Source organism: Oryctolagus cuniculus, chromosome 13 (assembly GCF_964237555.1).
Source record: "Oryctolagus cuniculus chromosome 13, mOryCun1.1, whole genome shotgun sequence".
Lineage (NCBI taxonomy): Eukaryota > Metazoa > Chordata > Mammalia > Lagomorpha > Leporidae > Oryctolagus > Oryctolagus cuniculus.
The window spans coordinates 9,718,628-9,737,127 of NC_091444.1; the positions used below are offsets into that span (position 1 = coordinate 9,718,628).

The 18,500-nt window shown below is 38.2% G+C and overlaps 1 protein-coding gene across 4 annotated transcripts in view; it reads right to left on the reverse strand.

Moving 5' to 3' along the window:
- Window positions 1–1,895: 1,895 nt before the first annotated feature.
- The window catches only part of UCHL5 (ubiquitin C-terminal hydrolase L5), a 38,910-nt gene continuing 22,305 nt past the window's right edge, over window positions 1,896–18,500 (reverse strand). Inside the window, exons 8-12 of one of the 4 annotated variants that reach the window (XR_011381239.1) lie at window positions 12,977–13,079; window positions 11,785–11,895; window positions 9,066–9,164; window positions 8,323–8,472; window positions 1,896–4,057 (exon numbers count right to left, since the gene is read on the reverse strand). Coding sequence is in view for 2 of the 4 variants with exons in the window: in XM_002717691.5 (XP_002717737.1) it covers window positions 4,013–4,057; window positions 9,066–9,164; window positions 11,785–11,898; window positions 12,977–13,079 (361 nt within the window). In the remaining 2 variants the exon portion in view is untranslated. Of the gene's footprint in view, window positions 4,058–8,322; window positions 8,473–9,065; window positions 9,165–11,784; window positions 11,899–12,976; window positions 13,080–18,500 lie in introns of all 4 variants that reach the window. The other 3 variants (XR_518852.4, XM_008268729.4, XM_002717691.5) reach the window with 3 other exon arrangements.

Consider the following 18,500-nt stretch of genomic DNA (forward strand, 5'->3'; position numbering starts at 1 on the left):
GTCTAAACAAGATAAGAGTCGGAGAACTCAAGGGGCTTCCATAGCCTTGGAAACTCATGACTGGAGTATGGGGAGATGACTGTTGCCATAAACAAGAGTGTCAATTTGTAAAGTCAACAACAGGAGTCACTGTGCACTTACTCCTCATGTAGGATCTCTGTCCTTAGCGTGCTGTACATTGAGACTTAATGCTATAACGAGTACTCAAACAGTATATTTCACTTTGTGTTTCTATGGGGGTGCAAACTGTTAAAAGCTTTACTTAATGTATACTAAACTGATCTTCTGTAAAAAAAAAAAAAAAAAAAAAAAAAAAGAAATTATCAATTCCCAACTTGACTCTCACTGGGATTAAACATCACAATAGGTCTGATCTGATTTCATCATTTAAAAAATCATCTATTATTTTTCACTTTATGTTTCTGTGTGGGAGCAAACTGTTGAAATCTTTACTTAATGTATGCTAAACTGATCTTCTGTAGATAAAGAGAATCGAAAATGAATCTTGATGTGAATGGAAGGGGAGAGGGAGTGGGAGAGGGGAGGGTTGCGGGTGGGAGGGACGTTATGGGGGGAAGCCATTGTAATCCATAAGCTGTACTTTGGAAATTTATATTCATTAAATAAAAGTTAAAAAAAAAAAAAAAAGAAAGACCTTTCTCTCTGTCTCTCTCACTGTCCACCCTGCCTGTCAAAAAAAAAAAAAAAAAAAAAAAAGGCAAGGCAAAGCCATCTGACGGCGGCTTCCTTAGCCAGACTGAAGGTGGCTTTCTACACAATAGTGTTCAGGCACTGTCAAGAGACAGTTGTGCCTGGTTCCTCACTCCTCGAACACAGCTCTGGCAACTGGCCTAACTCAGTTGTTCCATTGCTGGACTTATGGACTGTCCTCCTGGCCAGCCAGTATGACAGGCCTTGCTGGAAGTCATTTCTGGAGTTCCAAACTTGCGATCACTCCTCCCAACTGGCTGACTGCAAGGAACTAGTAGGCAGTTTCAAAATTCCTGATATTAATCTCCATTCTTCTTCACATAGCTAGCACAGTTTGCTGTGAGTTATCACTGGGAAAAGTAAAAACTGAGTATTATCAAGTTTAAAATAAAAATAATGCTATACCACATTAATCTAATTCATAGTGTGCAAGAGGCATACAAGACTAACACATAGAAATGTGCACACACAAAGGGAAAAAGGAAACTAAATACACTGAACATGGCCATGGCCAGCCCTTTGGGAGAAGTATGTAGAATGGAAATTTTACTTTTGCTTATCTGTTTTATCTAAACTTTTCTTTGGGGGGGGGGGGTGGTGGTGGTGGTAAATATCCTTTTTCTTTTTTCCAAACAGAACAAAATCTTCCCACAGGAAAAAAAGAATATCTAGTGTATCTTAAAATGCTATAGGCAAGTAGGAGGATTAACTAAAGGTATCAATCTGCATGGAACACCAAAACACACATAGAAGTATGTATCTTGGTCCTAAATAGGGGAGCAAATCCCCATGGTCATGATCCCAGAACAAATATTTGTCTTTTCTAGTGGCACAGTCCAGCTGACTGCTCTCTGCTAGGAAAAGGGCAGCTATCTTGGGAACTAAACATATGAGGTGAGACTAGCCAGTGCCGCAGCTGTCCTGTTTGTAACAGCACAAGGACATCCCTTAGAACCAGCCATTGTAAAAGGCATAAAGCAGAACGGCAGGGCCTCCACCCACCCAATCACGGAGATTTCAGAAAATAAAGGGCCAAAGTAAATGAGCAAAAGAAACTTTCTTTAAAATATCCCTTTAAAATGGTCTGCCTATGTATTTCTGGACTGTTCTTTATTCCTATATTTTCTCTATCCCTCAGCTTCCATCTTAGTCTCAAACCAGCAATATATAGGACCCAGACAAGATCAAGTCATATTTCTTTATTCACAGGCAGAAATAATCATTAAGTGTAACAATGCATTTGCAATCATCAAAGCAGCAGCAAATAAACCATTCTAAAGCTATGGAAATTCCTATCAGGAAATTTTAGTAGAATTAGATTAATAACCAAAAATGTCTGTATCTATAAATACAGTAGTTTTATAAAGTTATTTTTTAAACGCTATTTGATACTAGTTACTCTTATTAACAGTGTCTTTCAGTGACAAACCCTAATCTTGGATCTTTTATGAGTATTGCTTTCTGTGACCTAAGAAACCTTGGGCTATCTCCAGTCACAAATATACCCACCTATGCATTCTGCTGAAAAGCAATATACTTTTTAGCGGTATCCTTAGGTCTATGAAGCACCTAAAATTAACTTTTGTGAGGTAGGGGGTCATAGTTCATTGTTTTCCATGTGGATATTCAGCTCTTCTATTCTGGCTACATTTTTCAAAAGAGTTTCCTTCCCTGTTGGATTCCTGTGCTACCTTTGTTGAAATTCAAGTGATCACATAAATGTGAATCTGTGTTTTAGGCTCTCTTTTGTACTTCGCTCATTTGTTGATCCTTACGTCAGCATCATGCCATATTGATTACTGGGTACTACTTACTATAATAACCCTTACATTGTTTTACAAAATTTAAGCCTCAATAAAAGAGATTATACAAATTAAACTGAAATAAATTAATGGGATCAACATGAGCCTAAAATAGGCCTTAGGAAATTGTTTTTAAAAATTGTATCACAGCTTTGAAACACTCCATAATTACTACTGTATCAAGACCAAAATATATTTACCCACAAATAACTGAAAACCTACACATTACTCTTTAGTATCAATTTAAATTCTGTGTGAAAAAATATTTTGCTTATTTTTCTATTCAGTTTACCACCAATTTTCCTTCATTAGTTTAAGTCATTTAATACACAATTAGTAAGCTTAAAAATAATCTTCAAAAACTCATGTGTTGAAGCTAAAAGATGGGCACACAGTTTTCCCTAATAAAATAAATTATGTCAAATTTATTTTACAATAAATAATAAAATGTTTTAAAAGTCATGAATCAGCTTCAAACACGTGCTTGGTAAAGAAAAAGGTAGATTTCCTTATAAAAACTTTTATAAAATTTCCTTTAAAGTTTACCTTGGAAAAGATCAGGAACAAGAATATAGTACAGCATTACTTTGTAAGAAAAAAAAGCAACTCTTAAAAGCAATTAAAAAAATCCACTGTGAAGCAAATTGTACATGGCTCTAGAAAAGTGTCGGGTATACTAATTTTGTTCAAATTGGCACAGAAGGATTCCCCCACTGCCGTCACTTCTTCAAAGCAGGTAGCCTGAATTGTCAACCATTTTCAATAGACATAGCTTAACAACTTAAAAAAAAAGGTTGACAAACTGCAAGTAACACCAAAACATTTTAAGATTTACAATTTATTCTTAACCTGAAGCATAGTACTCAGACATTCCCAGGACAACTCTACAATACATAAATGATTAACCCCAAACACCTGAAGTGTCTGCAAAAATTGTGATGAAAATTGTACTTTTGCTCACTTCAAATTATCAGCCTTAAAAATCATACTTTTTCAAATAATTGATATAGGAGATACAATTTGTTTTAACATCCTCAAAACACTCATATATCAAAGATAAAAATGCTGATTTTTTTTTCCCACTAATGATAACAGGACATCCAGTTTAGTTGGGATCTGCAATTTATAAATTGTAACTATGCAACTGAATACAAAGATCAGAAAATTGTAAGTACAACAGTTGCAGATAAAGAATACCATTTGTGCACTTTGTAAGTTACTTATGGTATGATACATATCTAGCAGTTCTCAGTTCCAATGTCAAATAATGGAATTTGGGCAAGCACTCTGATTACCACTTTATTTAATATGCATTACATGCACATGATGCAGCTAGGGAAGAAGTTTATGAGTCCATGCACTAAAGACAAGACAGACTGGCACTACTGCCAAACGTGCACTGAATCAATGAGGATGTTGCTCAAAGTTCGGTATACTTAATGGTTTCCATGAACATCAGTGGAAGAAGCAGAAACGTGAACACAGTCAAACAATCTTCTTCATTTGGTTTCCTGAGCTTTCTTTGCATTCTGTTTTTCTTTTGCCTAAAAATGAAAGATAGTGTGTTACAAAATCTTAAAAGTCTGTTTTAGACTATATTAAAATAAAGAGTGCCTAAGAGGGCATTCTTAAGTTAAAAGGCCTATGTGGGGAGCAACTCGGACTAGACTAAGTTACTCGAATTAAGACTTATTCTATGCATCTGCTTTCCCACAATATGGCGCTGGGAGAGAAGAAACAGCTTCTACACAGCTGCTTCCAGTTCAACCAATAAGCAGCAGGACCTGCTCCTGATTGGAGGAGAGCAGCGTACTCGGCGTGTGGGTAGCAGAGTTGGGATTGGTGGAAGAGGACTATAAAGGAGGAGAGAGACAACATGCACCAGGAACATCTAACGGGAACATCTGAAGGAACACCTGTGCAGCCCCCGAGAGAGCCGGCCGGCGGTGTGCCGCTCCCCTGCGGAAGTGGGGAATGTGGCAGGGGGAACCGCCCTTCCACGGAGGTGGAAGGGATGGTAGCCAACCCGGGAAGAACCAGCAGCAAACCCGGGGACAGCCGAGCAGACGAAAGAACAGCGCAGGGTCCTGTGTCGTTCCTCCAGGAAGAGGGGGAGCGACAGCCTAAAACCCAATGTTTACAAGATTTCTAGAGCATTATATTTTCACTTGAGACTCACCACAAACTATTCCTGGACAGTTACACAGTTACTGTGCCCCTAATCAGAAATCATTAAAGCTGATTTGTAGTTCTTATTTGAAGTTGAAATACAGTATTATAATAGCAATAATTTTAAAGCTCATTCCATAAGGTCAAATTCATTTATGGGTATTCCAAAACAAAACACATACACATTTGCCCATTTCTTATTCCAATTGAGTGTAAGTTTCTACATGTATCAATACCAGAGTTTAACATAACAATGTGTGAGTTTAGCATGTCACTAAAGGACTATGTAACTGTGGGATCAATAAACCTTACTTAAATGACCTAAAAATGTTTTCCCACATTTCATTTGGTCCTCATGACAATTATTCAGCTTGAGCACAGTAATTCTAGTTTATTCTTCTGTCAGTGAAGAAGCCAAAGCTCAAGGCTAACATACAGAGAAATCTCCACAAAGGTTAAATTACATGCGCTACAGCACTGCTTCTCAGTATGCATACCAATGACCTGGGCAATCTGCTAAAACAAAGAATCATTTAGGTCTCAGGTTCAGCTTTTTTTTTTTTTTTTTTTTTTTTTTTAAGGTATTCAAGAGGCAGAAAAGAGAGAGAGATGCAGAAAGAGACAAAGACAGAACTCGAACTCACTGGTTCATTCCCCAAATGCCTGCAATGATGAGCCCCAGCTGGAGCTGGGCTGCTTAAACCAGAACTCAATCCAGGTGATCTCACGTGGACTGCATGACCTCAGTTACTTGAGCCATCATCACTACCTCCCAGGGTCTGCATTTAGCAGGAAGCTGAAGTCAGGAGCCAGAGCCTGGAGTGGAACCCAGGCAGGCTCCTATTACAGGTGTTTTTGTTACATAAGGGTTATATATATGTATCACTTAAGAACTGCTTAGGAAGTAACCTAAAAATACAGTTACAAAAGTTCTTGTACCATACACCAAATGTGTTTCTTAAATTACAAAACAAAGCTAGCCGGGTTAATATTCCATTTATGAAACTTCTACATACTTTGACATAATTATTTTAAGATTTTTAATCTTTTTTGAAATCATTGTCTCTCCTTGTCATAAAAAAATGACAGACTAAGTTGCTTATGCAGCATCCAAAGCAACTTCAAACACTGCATCGAGGTTCCACTTTTTTTATTAGCCTCTGAAATGGAAAGATGTTAGCTCAAGTACTGTTGTGTAATTACAGTTTGTGGCGATTCTGTTACTCCAAACCCAAATCCCGGACACAGGTTTGGTTAACATCTCTGCTCGGAGCAGCCACATCTTCCTCGTTTGCTTCCTTCTACTGCTTTCACACGCTGTTCTCTTATCTAACCTTGATCCCCCTCCCTCTCCCAGTCCTTTGCAAAAGCATTCCAATTTAATGATCCATTTCTGAATTCTACAGGTAATTATTTAATAGTGATATGAGAAAAATTATCATTATTCAAGCCTTTATACTATATGGAATTATAAAATTTAATCTTAATCTGTTCTGTCAGTTTTTTAGCTGCTTTATTTTTTAACATTTGTATTTATCAGTAAAAATGATACTTCAATATGTCATAATGATTTTTTTTTCCAAAGGAAGGAAACTAAAAACATATTTGTACTAAGGCAGCTGGTATTAGTACAAATTAGCATTTAATTCCAATCACAGATGTAAAATGCTGTGGATATGAAATTTTAAGTGTCCATCAAGCTGCTTAAGAGCTGTCCTGTACTCTCAGACTTCACTCTGGCACTTACCAGAATGACAATACTCAGCACAGTAACCAAACTGCATATCTATTCCTTTGCCAAATTTCACCATAAGTTGCTTAGAAGAATGTGTATTAGCCGTGTATGTATCCCCAAGCCTTAACAGCTGGAATGTACTTGCAGCTAAGACATTTCAAGAACTGCAATCAAGTGAAGAGTCTGAACTCCCCTCAGAACCCAGGAGAGTAACAGATACTCATACAGACAAGGAACAAGTGCATCTCAATTTTACCTATTTAATATTATTAATAAAAGAACAACTTAGAGAAAGAGGTAAACGTATAAGGTCATAAGTACCCTCCTCAAACCCAAGTGCAAATTCAAGGACAGACTAAGGCAGCGTTCCACCATTATGTATTCACATACTGCCACCTTGTGTCCAAAATAATATGAACCAATGAATCAGCGTCTTGACACACAGCTGAAAAGCTGCTGCTCTCCAATGTTCTCAGAAAAGCTATAGAGATGCACTGTAACCAAAAATCAAACCAATGCAGGCATTGTGGTATAGCAGGTAAGGCTGCTGCCTGCAGTGCTGGCATTCCATGTGGGTGCCAGTTCATGTCTCAGCTGCTAAACTTCCCGTCCAGCTCCCTGCTAAAGGCCTGGGAGAAGCAGGAGCGGATGGCCCAAATGTTTGGGCCCCTGCCACCCACATGGGAGAACTAGGAGGAGTTTCCTGGCTCCTTGCGTTGACCTGGCCCAGCCATGGCCATTGCAGTCATCTGGTGGTGGGCCAGCAGATGGAAAATACCTCTCTTTCTCCCTCTCTCTTTCAAATAAATAAATCCCTCTCTCTTTCAAATAAATAAATATTAAACAAACAAACAAAAAAAACTAGGAAGGCATAAGAACAATTATAAAGGAAAATTTATACATTTTAAATCTGCCAAGCTGGCACTGTGGGACAGAGGCTGTCACTGTCTCAACACTGACTTCCCATGTGGTCGCCAGTTCAAGTCCTGGCTGCTCCACTTCTGATCCCGCTCCCTACTAATGTGTCTGGGAAAGCAGCAGACAGCCCAGTCTTTTGTCCCCTGCACCCATGTGGGAGACCTTGAAGAAGCTCCTGGCTCCTGGCTTTGGTCTGGCCCTACCCTGGCCATTGTGGCCATTTGGTGAGAAAATCAGCATATGGAAGATTTCTCTCTGTCTCTTCTGTCTCTCCCTCTTTATAGCTCTGCCTTTCAAGTAAATAAATCTTTTTTAAAAAATCTGTGGATCCATAACAACATTCATCAATAAATAAAATTTAGTATGTCATATGACTTAGCACATTACATACAAGGGTACATCTAAAACTTCAAGGAAAATGGAAAGTTTATTTTGGTGAAAATTTTATTTAAATCCATGTGTACAGGGGTCTTCAAAAAGTTCATGGCAAATGCATACTATGAAAAAAATTATGCCTGGATTCAAAAAATATTTTTGCACCAAAATAAACTTATCTGTTAGTTCTATTTTTTTCATAATCTTTCAGAACTCCCCTCATATTGCTATTTTGTTTAACATTTTTAAAATAGAAGAATTTCATAAGGTTTCATACAGAGAACACCATATCTGAGCACTCTACTAACCAAGACATTTTGGGAAACAGTGTCTCTAACTGTAACTAAAATTTTAAGAAAATCAGTTTCCCATTTTGAAATTCCCTAAGATGCATAAATAGAAAACCTCTGTGGAAAAGAGATTTAGCAGTCTTCTGTGATAATTTTTGCATTTAACACTAGAAGTTGGGTCACATTTTTCAGGTAATAAGATAGACACAAAAATTTTATTAGCTCATATCTCATATTATTTTAAATTTATAATATGAAACAGCTGGGTTGAAATGTATCTTTGCTTTGTAAATTTTAAAATTAGGAAGAAAAATATACCTACCATGTAGTCTGGTCTTTAAATTAATGGTCCAAAATTTTATTTGCCTAGTAGTGTCTTCTCAAAGTGTTTCTCAAAATGTGGTACACAGACCAGTTGCATTAGAATCACTTGGGGGACTTATTAAAGATTCCTTCCCCTATATCAGAATATCTAGGGAAGGGCCAGGTAACATGTATTTTAAAGAGTATTCAGCATTGGTTACTTTCAGAAACACTGATTTACAGAATAAACTTAGAAATACTTTTAAGTCATTTCATTTATTCAACAGATATTTTACTGTCTGACACTGAAAAAAAAAATAAAAAATTTTCACTAACTTAAGCTAGTTTACCCTCAGCAGAAATGATACTTAGGAATAAGAAAAGTTATCTTAGTCCAGCCTACTTTTCTTCTCTTTCATCAATGTCCATTCCAGTTCTAACTTTCATGGTACCAATTCAAATTTTGCTAAGTGGATAAAAACATTTCAAATACTAACATAAAAATTAGTTTTGCCTAAAGAAAGGGTAGTGTTTTAAAATTTAATACAGCACAATCTAAATTCTTGCCTCTAAGAATTCTGAAAAGTAAAAAAAATTTCCAAAAAGTCAGGCAATCATTTTTATTTTACAGTAATTATGTAATTAATTCTCATATAATATAAAAGGGCAAAAATTTTAAAAAAAAAGTATGTTATCTCTACTCATGCCAAAAAATGTATTTTATATTTTTGGAAAATTTAAATCGTATTAAGATATACTTACCTTTTCTACTAGTGGTATTAATTGTTGGTGTTCTGCTAAGGTCTTTAACAATTCCATAATAAAAGGCAGATAATTATGCTTTCTTCTGATATTTTCAATCTGAAAATAGAGCAATATTAAATATCGACTATTTTTTGGTACTTAACGTTTTGCGTCCAACTTAAAATCCTCCACTCTCATAGAAAAAATATTATAAGTAATGAAATTTTGTTCTCAATGAGAATAAAAATCAATACCATGAACATGTGTAAAGCTTCTTGAGTACGGCTTCTTAGCCTTGGCTTAACAAGTAATAGAGGCTTTGCAAAGTCCAACCACAGATTACTTACAAAAACACCGTAAAAGCAAACTTAAGAAGGACTAGGTGATGAACATAGGAAGGTCTATGTGATTAATGCTCTTGCTATTATACCTACACAAATAATCAGACCAAGTCTAATGAGACGAGCTTTATGTTGTGATCAAGAGCTATCTTTCTTCAGGATTACTTGTTATCAAGAAGGGACAGACTGAATGGAAAAGTCTGTGCTTCAGTGGAAAACTATGTGCTATCGAGAGAACACCCCTCCAAGTTAATGTGCTTTCTAGCCCTTCATTGCCATTGAGCAGGTATATAAGGGGTCTTTTAAAAACTCAGGGAAAGTGCATATTATGAAAAACTGCATGGCCGGCGCCGCGGCTCAACAGCCTAATCCTCCACCTGCGGCGCTGGCACCCCGGGTTCTAGTCTCGGTCGCTCCTCTTCCAGTCCTGCTCTCTGCTGTGGTCCGGGAATACAGTGGAGGATGGCCAAGTGCTTGGGCCCTGCACCCACATGGGAGACCAGGAGAAGCACCTGGCTCCTGCCATCGGATCAGTGCGGTATGCCGGCCACAGCGGCCATTGTGGGGTGAACCAATGGCAAAGGAAGACCTTTCTCTCTCTCTCTCTCTCTCACTGTCCACTCTGCCTGTCAAAAAAAAAAAAAAAAAAAAAAAAAAAAGAAAGAAAGAAAGAAAAGAAAAACTGCATATGGACTTCAAAATTTCTTTACACAATAATCTTTTAATTTCATTTTCTATGAATTTTTTGAAGTACCCTAATATAAATGACATAATGTGGTTCTTTTCTTAGTATGTGCAGTGGAAACTGTTAAAGCTGTCATCTCTTACTTTCCTGTTCACCTTGAAACTGGCCCTTTCCTTTTCCTGCCTGGAATACTCTGAAACCTGCCACCCCTGCCAATTCCACCTGAAAAAAATCCTCCTAGTTCAAGGCCATCTCCTTATTTAACAAAAATTCGCTGGCTGTTCAGCATGATGCAGAGCACTATGCTGACACTGGGGAACCACCAAAAATGGCAGGCCTGCCTTCAGCTGAGCTTCACCAAAGACCTAGAACCCTGTTAGGCCACACCAAAATCAAAGTCCCTCCCCTCCACTCCCGTCTGTAAAAATAATACAGGTCAGATTGCAGGTGTAGGAGAATGACACTGTTAAAATTAACTCTGCTTTCTGTATTTGGATCCAAGTTATATAAACGTTTGACATAATTATACAAAATTAAATAAGAATTTACCAAAAAGTCACCCTAAAAAACTTGAAATCAAAACAAAAAGAAATAAAATTTCAAGTGAACTAAAGGATAGTAAGTTAACTTAATGTCCAAAATGGGATATATCCTAAGGAATAAAAAAGACTAAGGAAAAAACTTTTCTATTGTTATTAACAGTATTATTCTGAATGTTTTATATATGTACATATACATACACATTATGGGGCATTGAACAACTCTTGGAAAACGTGCATTACCTTCTAATGCCATTTTGCCACAAACATTTTGAAGCCTTCACACACATAGCCACCATATATTTATATGATGTATATCATACACACATAAAATGAATAAGTAATTAATGTTAGCTTATGAGAAAAGAAGCAAATTCTTAACTTTTCAAGCATAAAGTCCTTTGACTCCCAAATAAGTGGTTGTGCATGGCTTAACATTAAGTACACATTCTGAGAAATTTGTCTTTGGGCATTACGTCAATGTTCACATACCACAGTGCACTTCTATAAACCCAGATGGTGTAGCCTACTGCACACCCATGCTACATGCAGTCCACTGCTGACTGAAATGTCATTATGTAGTAAATAACTATTAATAGGAATTCACATGGTATTTTCTCTTTAAAATTAAAACAAGAAACAAACAAAAATTATTTTCAGCTCTGAAAAGACTTAGTACCAATGACCACAAAAAAGCACTGAGCTTTTAGAACCAGACTATGAATTCCACTCTCCCTTTTCCACCACAAGACCCTAGGGATTTTTGAAAACATTATTGATCTCAAGTCTGAAGCAGAAAATGCATAAGGGGAGCCTGAAACATTTTGTTAGAAAACAAGGAAGCTGTCAAAGACTAGGGTTGTTAGGTCACAAGGACTTAGGTGATAGGCTAAAGTAGCTCCCGATGGCTAATGAGGATAATTTGAGCATAAATAAGAAAATAACTCCAGTGAACTGAAGCAGCAAGTAGGTTAAAAATCTGTTCATAATTTTTTTTAAAAAGTAAAAAAGGTAGAAATCTCATTATTTAACTTTACAGAGTACCAGTGACTCAATGCATGATTCAACACTGGTTAATGAGGGGAGAGAAAGCAAACACTGAACATACCTTCACCTCAAAGTACCCTGCTCTGTGACTGCAATGTTAAAACAAAGTAGTTTTAAAAACATACCTTGTATCTTTTTAATTTCTGTACTTCTTCTTCAATAAGCATCTGGTTTTTGGCAACTTCTGATTGAATAGCACTTAACATATTACTACCCTGATCTGTATCCATGGGTTCCTCCTTAGGGGAAAGAAAAAGAAATGGCATACCCTAACGATCGAGGCTAGAGTACAGAATATCTTGAAATGATAAACAGAATATGATTATTTTGAATTTCTACTCTTAATACTAGTAACAGAACATCAGCCTAAAAACAGTAATATTAAAGGATAAAAGCCTGTAACAGTACCTTCCATATTTCCAAGTTCTATATGACATATAATACATACTATATTGCCATACTCTCATACTAATGGCTATAAATTTGCTTAAATACACTCAAAAATGTGATCAAACATTATAAAAATGACTGTCTATTACTAATTCTCTTCTCCAATCGTATTTATTATAGTCGAGCATAAAGACCAATGAAGACTACATGTGACTCTAAATGTACCTAATTAACTCTGAGAACTATAATCTAACTTGCTTAATTATACATATAATGAAATAATATTGGCCGGCGCTGCAGCTCAATAGGCTAATCCTCTGTCTTGCAGCGCAGGCACACCGGGTTCTAGTCCCGGTCGGGGCGCCGGATTCTGCCCTGGTTGCTCCTCTTCCAGGCCAGCTCTCTGCTGTGGCCAGGGAGTGCAATGGAGGATGGCCCAAGTCCTTGGGCCCTGCACCTGCATGGGAGACCAGGAGGAAGCACCTGGCTCCTGGCTTCAGATCGGTGCAGCGCACCAGCCGTAGCAGCCACCTGGGGGGTGAACCAACGGAAAAAGGAAGACCTTTCTGTCTCTCTCTCTAACTCTGCCTGTCAAAAATAATAATAATAATTCTGAATACTTAATGTGGTCAATTGCTAACATTTATAGCATTTTTCATGTTAGTCATTTTCAGTGGTTTTTATATATTATTTCATTTAATCCTCATGACAACCTTATAAGGGAAACACTATTCTCCTCATGCTATATAAAGTAATTGAGAAATTCATATACCCATTAAATGACGAAGTCAGAAATTGAATCCAGGCCTCCTGATTCCAGAATTTATTCTAATCTCCACTCAGGATATAGATTAAATCTGTACGTACATATTTTCCCTCAGAAGATAATAAAGCAATAATTTTATACTTAAAAATATGGCCACAAACCTCTGCAAGTTGTCTTTGTAACTCTGCTATCTTCTGTTCATATATCATTTTTCTGTCAGACACAATGGCCATTAAGTTAAATCGAATTTCACCTTCACTGTACCTAGTAAAAAAAAGTTATTTTAAGGTTTATAATGAAACAAAAATTGTAAAAGCATTGTTATTAAACTAATTCATTATCTCTTTATTCTATGGGCAAAGAAAATTTATCAATTGACTAAGAGTACAATCGCAGCAAAAAAGAGCTAGATTTCACCAATCACAAATTTTTACAACTCTTTTAAAATTATGTTAGTGCCACCTGAAACGTTTGAAATAACAAATATTCTAAACAATTTACCTACCTTTATAAGAATTATGGCATTCATACATTTAATATATCACAATTAAACTAAGAGTTCATAAACAGAAAACTTTTACATGAGTGTTCTGAATGAAAAATCTGTGACTTGCTCCCTCCCTACCCAGGTAGTAATGAGGCACCTAGGCTGATGCCAAGAAAGGCCAGGTGGGACTAACAACATCTATTTGCATATCAAAGGACAGCAAGCCTAAACTGTCACCATCATCCAGTAACAAAGACTGCAGCTTCAGTTTTAGAGCAGCCCCAAGGCACTCCTACCCAGCCAGCCACAGCTGTATCAGTGGAAGCCCTGTGGGGAGCTGGAATCCCCACGTCAGTCCAGCAATAACAAGGAATTTAACCTCAGGTAGCAATGGAGGCCACCTATAGAATTTTGACTTCCACTCCCACCTGCCAGTAATGAGACAGTTGCCCCAATGTACTCTACCAGAGCAGTGCACATAAAAACCAGCTAAAACAAGTTTCAAATAAGATCCAAAGTCTTAGTATAAAATCCTCAAGGTACTCAGGTTTTAACCAATAATCATTAGTCATACTAAAAACCCGAAAACCTCAACTTGATAGTCACATGACAAATATTATAATTATGACAACAATTTTAAAAGAGCCACTGTAAAAATCATTTGGCAAGCAACTGGAAACATGAAAAACTTAAAGTATCAGCAGGTAAACAAAGATATAAAGAACAAAATGAAATTTTCACAACTGATAAATACAACTTAAATAAACTCATTTGATGGTTCAAGAGCAGAGGGGACAAAGAATCAGTAAACTAGAATAGAGAATAATACAAATTATTCAATCTGAACAGAGGGAACAAGACATCAGACCAAAATAAAATTAATAGAGCCTCAGGGCCGGTGCTGTGGCATAGTGGGTAAAGCATCCCATGTGGGCACCAGCTGGCGTCCCAGCTAATCCACTTCTGATCCAGCTCTCTACTATGGCCTGGGAAAGCAGAAGATGGCCCAAATCCTTGGGCGCCTGCAACTGCATGGCAGACCCAGAAGAAGCTCCTGGCTCCTGATCAGTGCAACTCCAGCTATTGTGGCCAATTGGGGAGTGAACCAGGGATGGAAGACCTCTGTCTCCGCCTCCCCTTCTCTGTTAGTGAAATGGTGCAGTCTTATCTATGGCATGATCTACACCCTGACACCATCCTAGGCTCTAGCCCCCCCTGCCATTGCTGGAAGCCAAGTGGCCACATGGCCCAACCACTGGTGTCAGCCTCACCCCCATCCTAATGGGATTCACCAATCCTATTTCTCCGCCCACCCCCAGCTAAGTTTTAAAAGGACCTGTTCCAGAACACGTGGCCCTCTCTCTCTCTCTCTCTCCTGACCTCTCTTACACTCTCCTTCTCCCTCTTTTCCTTCTTCGCCCCTTCCCTCTGGTCTGTCGGGTTTCCCCCAATAAGCTCTTTCCCTTACTCCAGTGTTTAGTGTGTTTTGTGGCAGCCTTACACTCTCTCTCTGTGTAACTCTTTCGAAATAAATAAATAAATCTTTAATAAACCAACCAACCAACCAACCAACCCTGGGAAGAGAAAGCGAACAGGACATACAAAAATCCCTGCCTTTATTATAAAAAAATTAATAGAGACTCAAAGGCCTGTAAAATTAAACAAAAGAGCCAATATTCAAGTCCTTGGAGTCCAGGAAGGGTAGGAGAAATGACGAGGCTGACAAAGTATGGAGTTGGCACCATGAGACACTTCTGCTTACAAATGCCAGCCTCTCATACTGGAGTGCTTATTGGAATCCTAGCTGCTCCACTTGAGATCCAGCCTCCTGCTAATGTGCCTCAGAAGGAAGCGGGAGATGGCCCAAGTGCTTCAGTCCCTGTCACCCACATCGCAGAGCAGGATGGAGTTCCAGGCTCCTGGCTTCAACCTGGCCCAGTCTCAGATGTTGCAGCCATTTTGGGAGTGAATCATCGATGGAAAACTTCTGTCTCTCTCTGCCTTTCAATTAAATAAATCGTAAATCTTAAATAAAGAAAATAGTATTACAGGATATAATGACTGAAAACTTCCCAAGTTTGAGAATAAAAACCCATAAATTTAGGAAGCTGAGCAAACTTTGAACAGAAGAAACCTAAAGAAATTCACGCCAAGACAAATCACAATCAAACTTCTGAAAACTAAACAGGAGAGAAATATAAAGCTAGAGATCAATACCACACCTGTGGGAAAATACCCTGGATTTATTATCAAAAGTCAAGGAGTTGCACGTTTTTCAAGTGCTAAAAGACTGTCAAGCCAGAATTCTGTATCAAGTGATACATCCTTCAGAAATGAAAGGGAAATCAAGATATTCTCAAATACAGAAAAGGAATCTGTTGACAGAAGACCTGCCCCAAAGGAATGGCTACCATAAATTTTCTAAACAGAAAGAACTTGATAAAAGGAGTTCTGGAGACATCACAAAAAAGGAACAATGGAAAGAGTAAAAATGTGGGTAAATACAACATGTTTTCTGCCTTTAGACTTTCTAAACTACATTTCATGGTTAAAGCAAAAATAATTATACTATGTGGCATCATCCTAACATGTATTAAGAGGTATTAGAACAATCACGTTAACACAGGACAGTAAAAGTATGTAAAGGGAAGGGAAGGTTTCTACATCTCACTTGAACTAGTAGATTCTTGACATCAGTGCCCTGATAAATTAGAGAACCACTAAGACAGCCATACAAAAAATACTCAAAAAATATCACAGGTAAACCAAGGTGAGATTCTGAACAATGTTTGAAGGGGCCAGCACTACGGCATAATGAGCTAAGCCTCCGCCTGTGGTGCTGGCATCCTATATGGGCACTGACTCACATCCCGATCAAGCTCTCTGCTATGACCTGGGAAAGCAGTGTGGAATGGCTCAGGTTCTGGGCCCCCTATACCCACCTAGGAGGCTCAGAGGAAGCTCCTGGCTCATGGCTTTGGATCGGCCCAGCTCCGCCATTGCAGCCATCTGGGGAGCAAACCAGCAGATGGAAGACCTTTCTGTCTCTTCCTCTATGACTTTACCTCTCAAATAAATAAAATCTTAAAAAAAGTCTGGCTCACTAGGCTAATCCTCCACCTTGGGGCGCCGGCACACCGGGTTCTGGTCCCGGTCGGGCGCCGGATTCTGTCCTGGTTGCCCCTCTTCCAGGCCAGCTCTCTGCTGTGGCCAGGGAGTGCAGTGGAGGATGGCCCAAGTGTTTGGGCCCTGCACCCCATGGGAGACCAGACTAAGTACCTGGCTCCTGCCATCGGATCAGCGCAGTGCGCCGGATGCAGCACGCCGGCCGCTGTGGCCATTGGAGGGTGAACCAACGGCAAAGGAAGACCTTTCTGTCTCTCTCACTGTCCACTCTGCCTGTCAAAATAAAATAAAATAAAATAAAAATAAATAAATGATCTAAACACACCAAATAAAAGAAAAAGATCAGGTTAAAAATAAACATGACCCAGACTACACTGACTACAAGAAACTTGCTTCAAATACAATGATATAGGTTAGTTGAATATAAAAGGATGGAAAAACATATCATGCATACATAAAAGGGGGAAAAAATGAAAGTGTTTATACTATTATTAAACAAACATATCAGAAAATGACTAGAGACAAAAAGGGGCACTATATAATGAAAAAAGATAAACCCAAAGAACTAGCAATCATAAAAACACATGCACCAAACTACAGAGATAGAACAAATATAAAGCAAAAACTGGTAAAACTGAAAGTAGAAAAAACTCAAAACCACCACCTCTTTTTGCAAATGACAAAATTGTGTATATAGAAAATGCTGTAGAATTTTTTACCTCAACAAGGTGAAAGGATGCAAGACAAGGGGGAGAAATTAGTTGCATTTCTTAAAAAATTGATTTATTTGAAAGGCAGAGTTAGAGGGATCAATCAATCTTCCATCCACTGGTTCACGCCTCAGAGGGACACAATGGCCACAGCTGGGCAATCTTCCCAGCTGGCAATCCAGCACATTAGCTGGATCAGAAATGGTGCAGTGGCCAGCAGTGTGGAGTAGCAGGGAAAGCCACCTCCTGCAGTGCCGGCATCCCATACAGGTGCTGGTTAGAGTCCTGGCTGCTCCACTTCTGATCCAGCTCTCTGCTATGGCCTGGGAAAGCAGTAGAAGATGGCCCAAGTCCTTGGGCCCCTGTACCCACGTGGGAGACTTGGAGGGAGCTCCTGGCTCCTAGCTTCGAACTGGCACAGATCTGGTCATTGCAGCCAACTGGGGAGTGAACCAGTGGATAGAAGGCTTCTCTCTCTCTCTCTCTGCCTCTCCTTCTCTGTGTAACTCTGACTTCCAAATAAATAAGTCTTAAAAAAAAAAAAAGAAAAGAAAAGAAAAGAAAAGAAAAGAAAAGAAAAGAAAAAAGTGGAGCAGCCAGAACTCAAACTGGTGAACACATAGGATGCCGGCATCACAGGTCACAGCTTAACTCGTTGTACTGAGACGCTAGTCCCAAACTTTATTTCTGTGCATTAGCCATAATCACAAGTAAATTTTAAAAAAAATACAGTATCATTTATAGAATCAATCAAAAGAATATGAAGTGCTTGGATATAAATCAGACAAAACATGCATACGATTTATATGCTAAAATTACATAATACTGACAAATAAAATAGAGGAGAGCTAAGTAAATGGAAAGATATCCCATAGTCTAATGAAGGCTAGAAGACTCAAATAGTAAAGATACCAATTCTCAAATTGGTATAATTGTTTGACACAAATTCCTATCAAAATCCCAGTGAAGTTTCATAGATATAAGAAATATTGTATCAAAGTTTATATGGGAAAGACGCCTAAAAGCTCAAAAATTTTAAAGAAAGGAATAAAGTGGGAGGCAGCAGTCCACCTACTGCTTCAGTAATTGAGACTGTATAGGGCTGGCAGAGGAACAAATCGCTGAATGGCTAGAACAGTGAATCCAGACACAGTGTGTCTAATTGGTTTCTTACAAAGTTGTAGATGCAATTCAGTGGAAGGACAGCCTTTAAAAATGAACCTTGACCTAAACATCACACCATATAAAAAATTAACTCAAGCTAGATCATATACTTAAATGTAAAACATTAAACTATAAACCATTTAGGGAGGAAAAATAGGGGAAATCTTTGGGATCTAGATTCAACAAAGGATTCTTAGA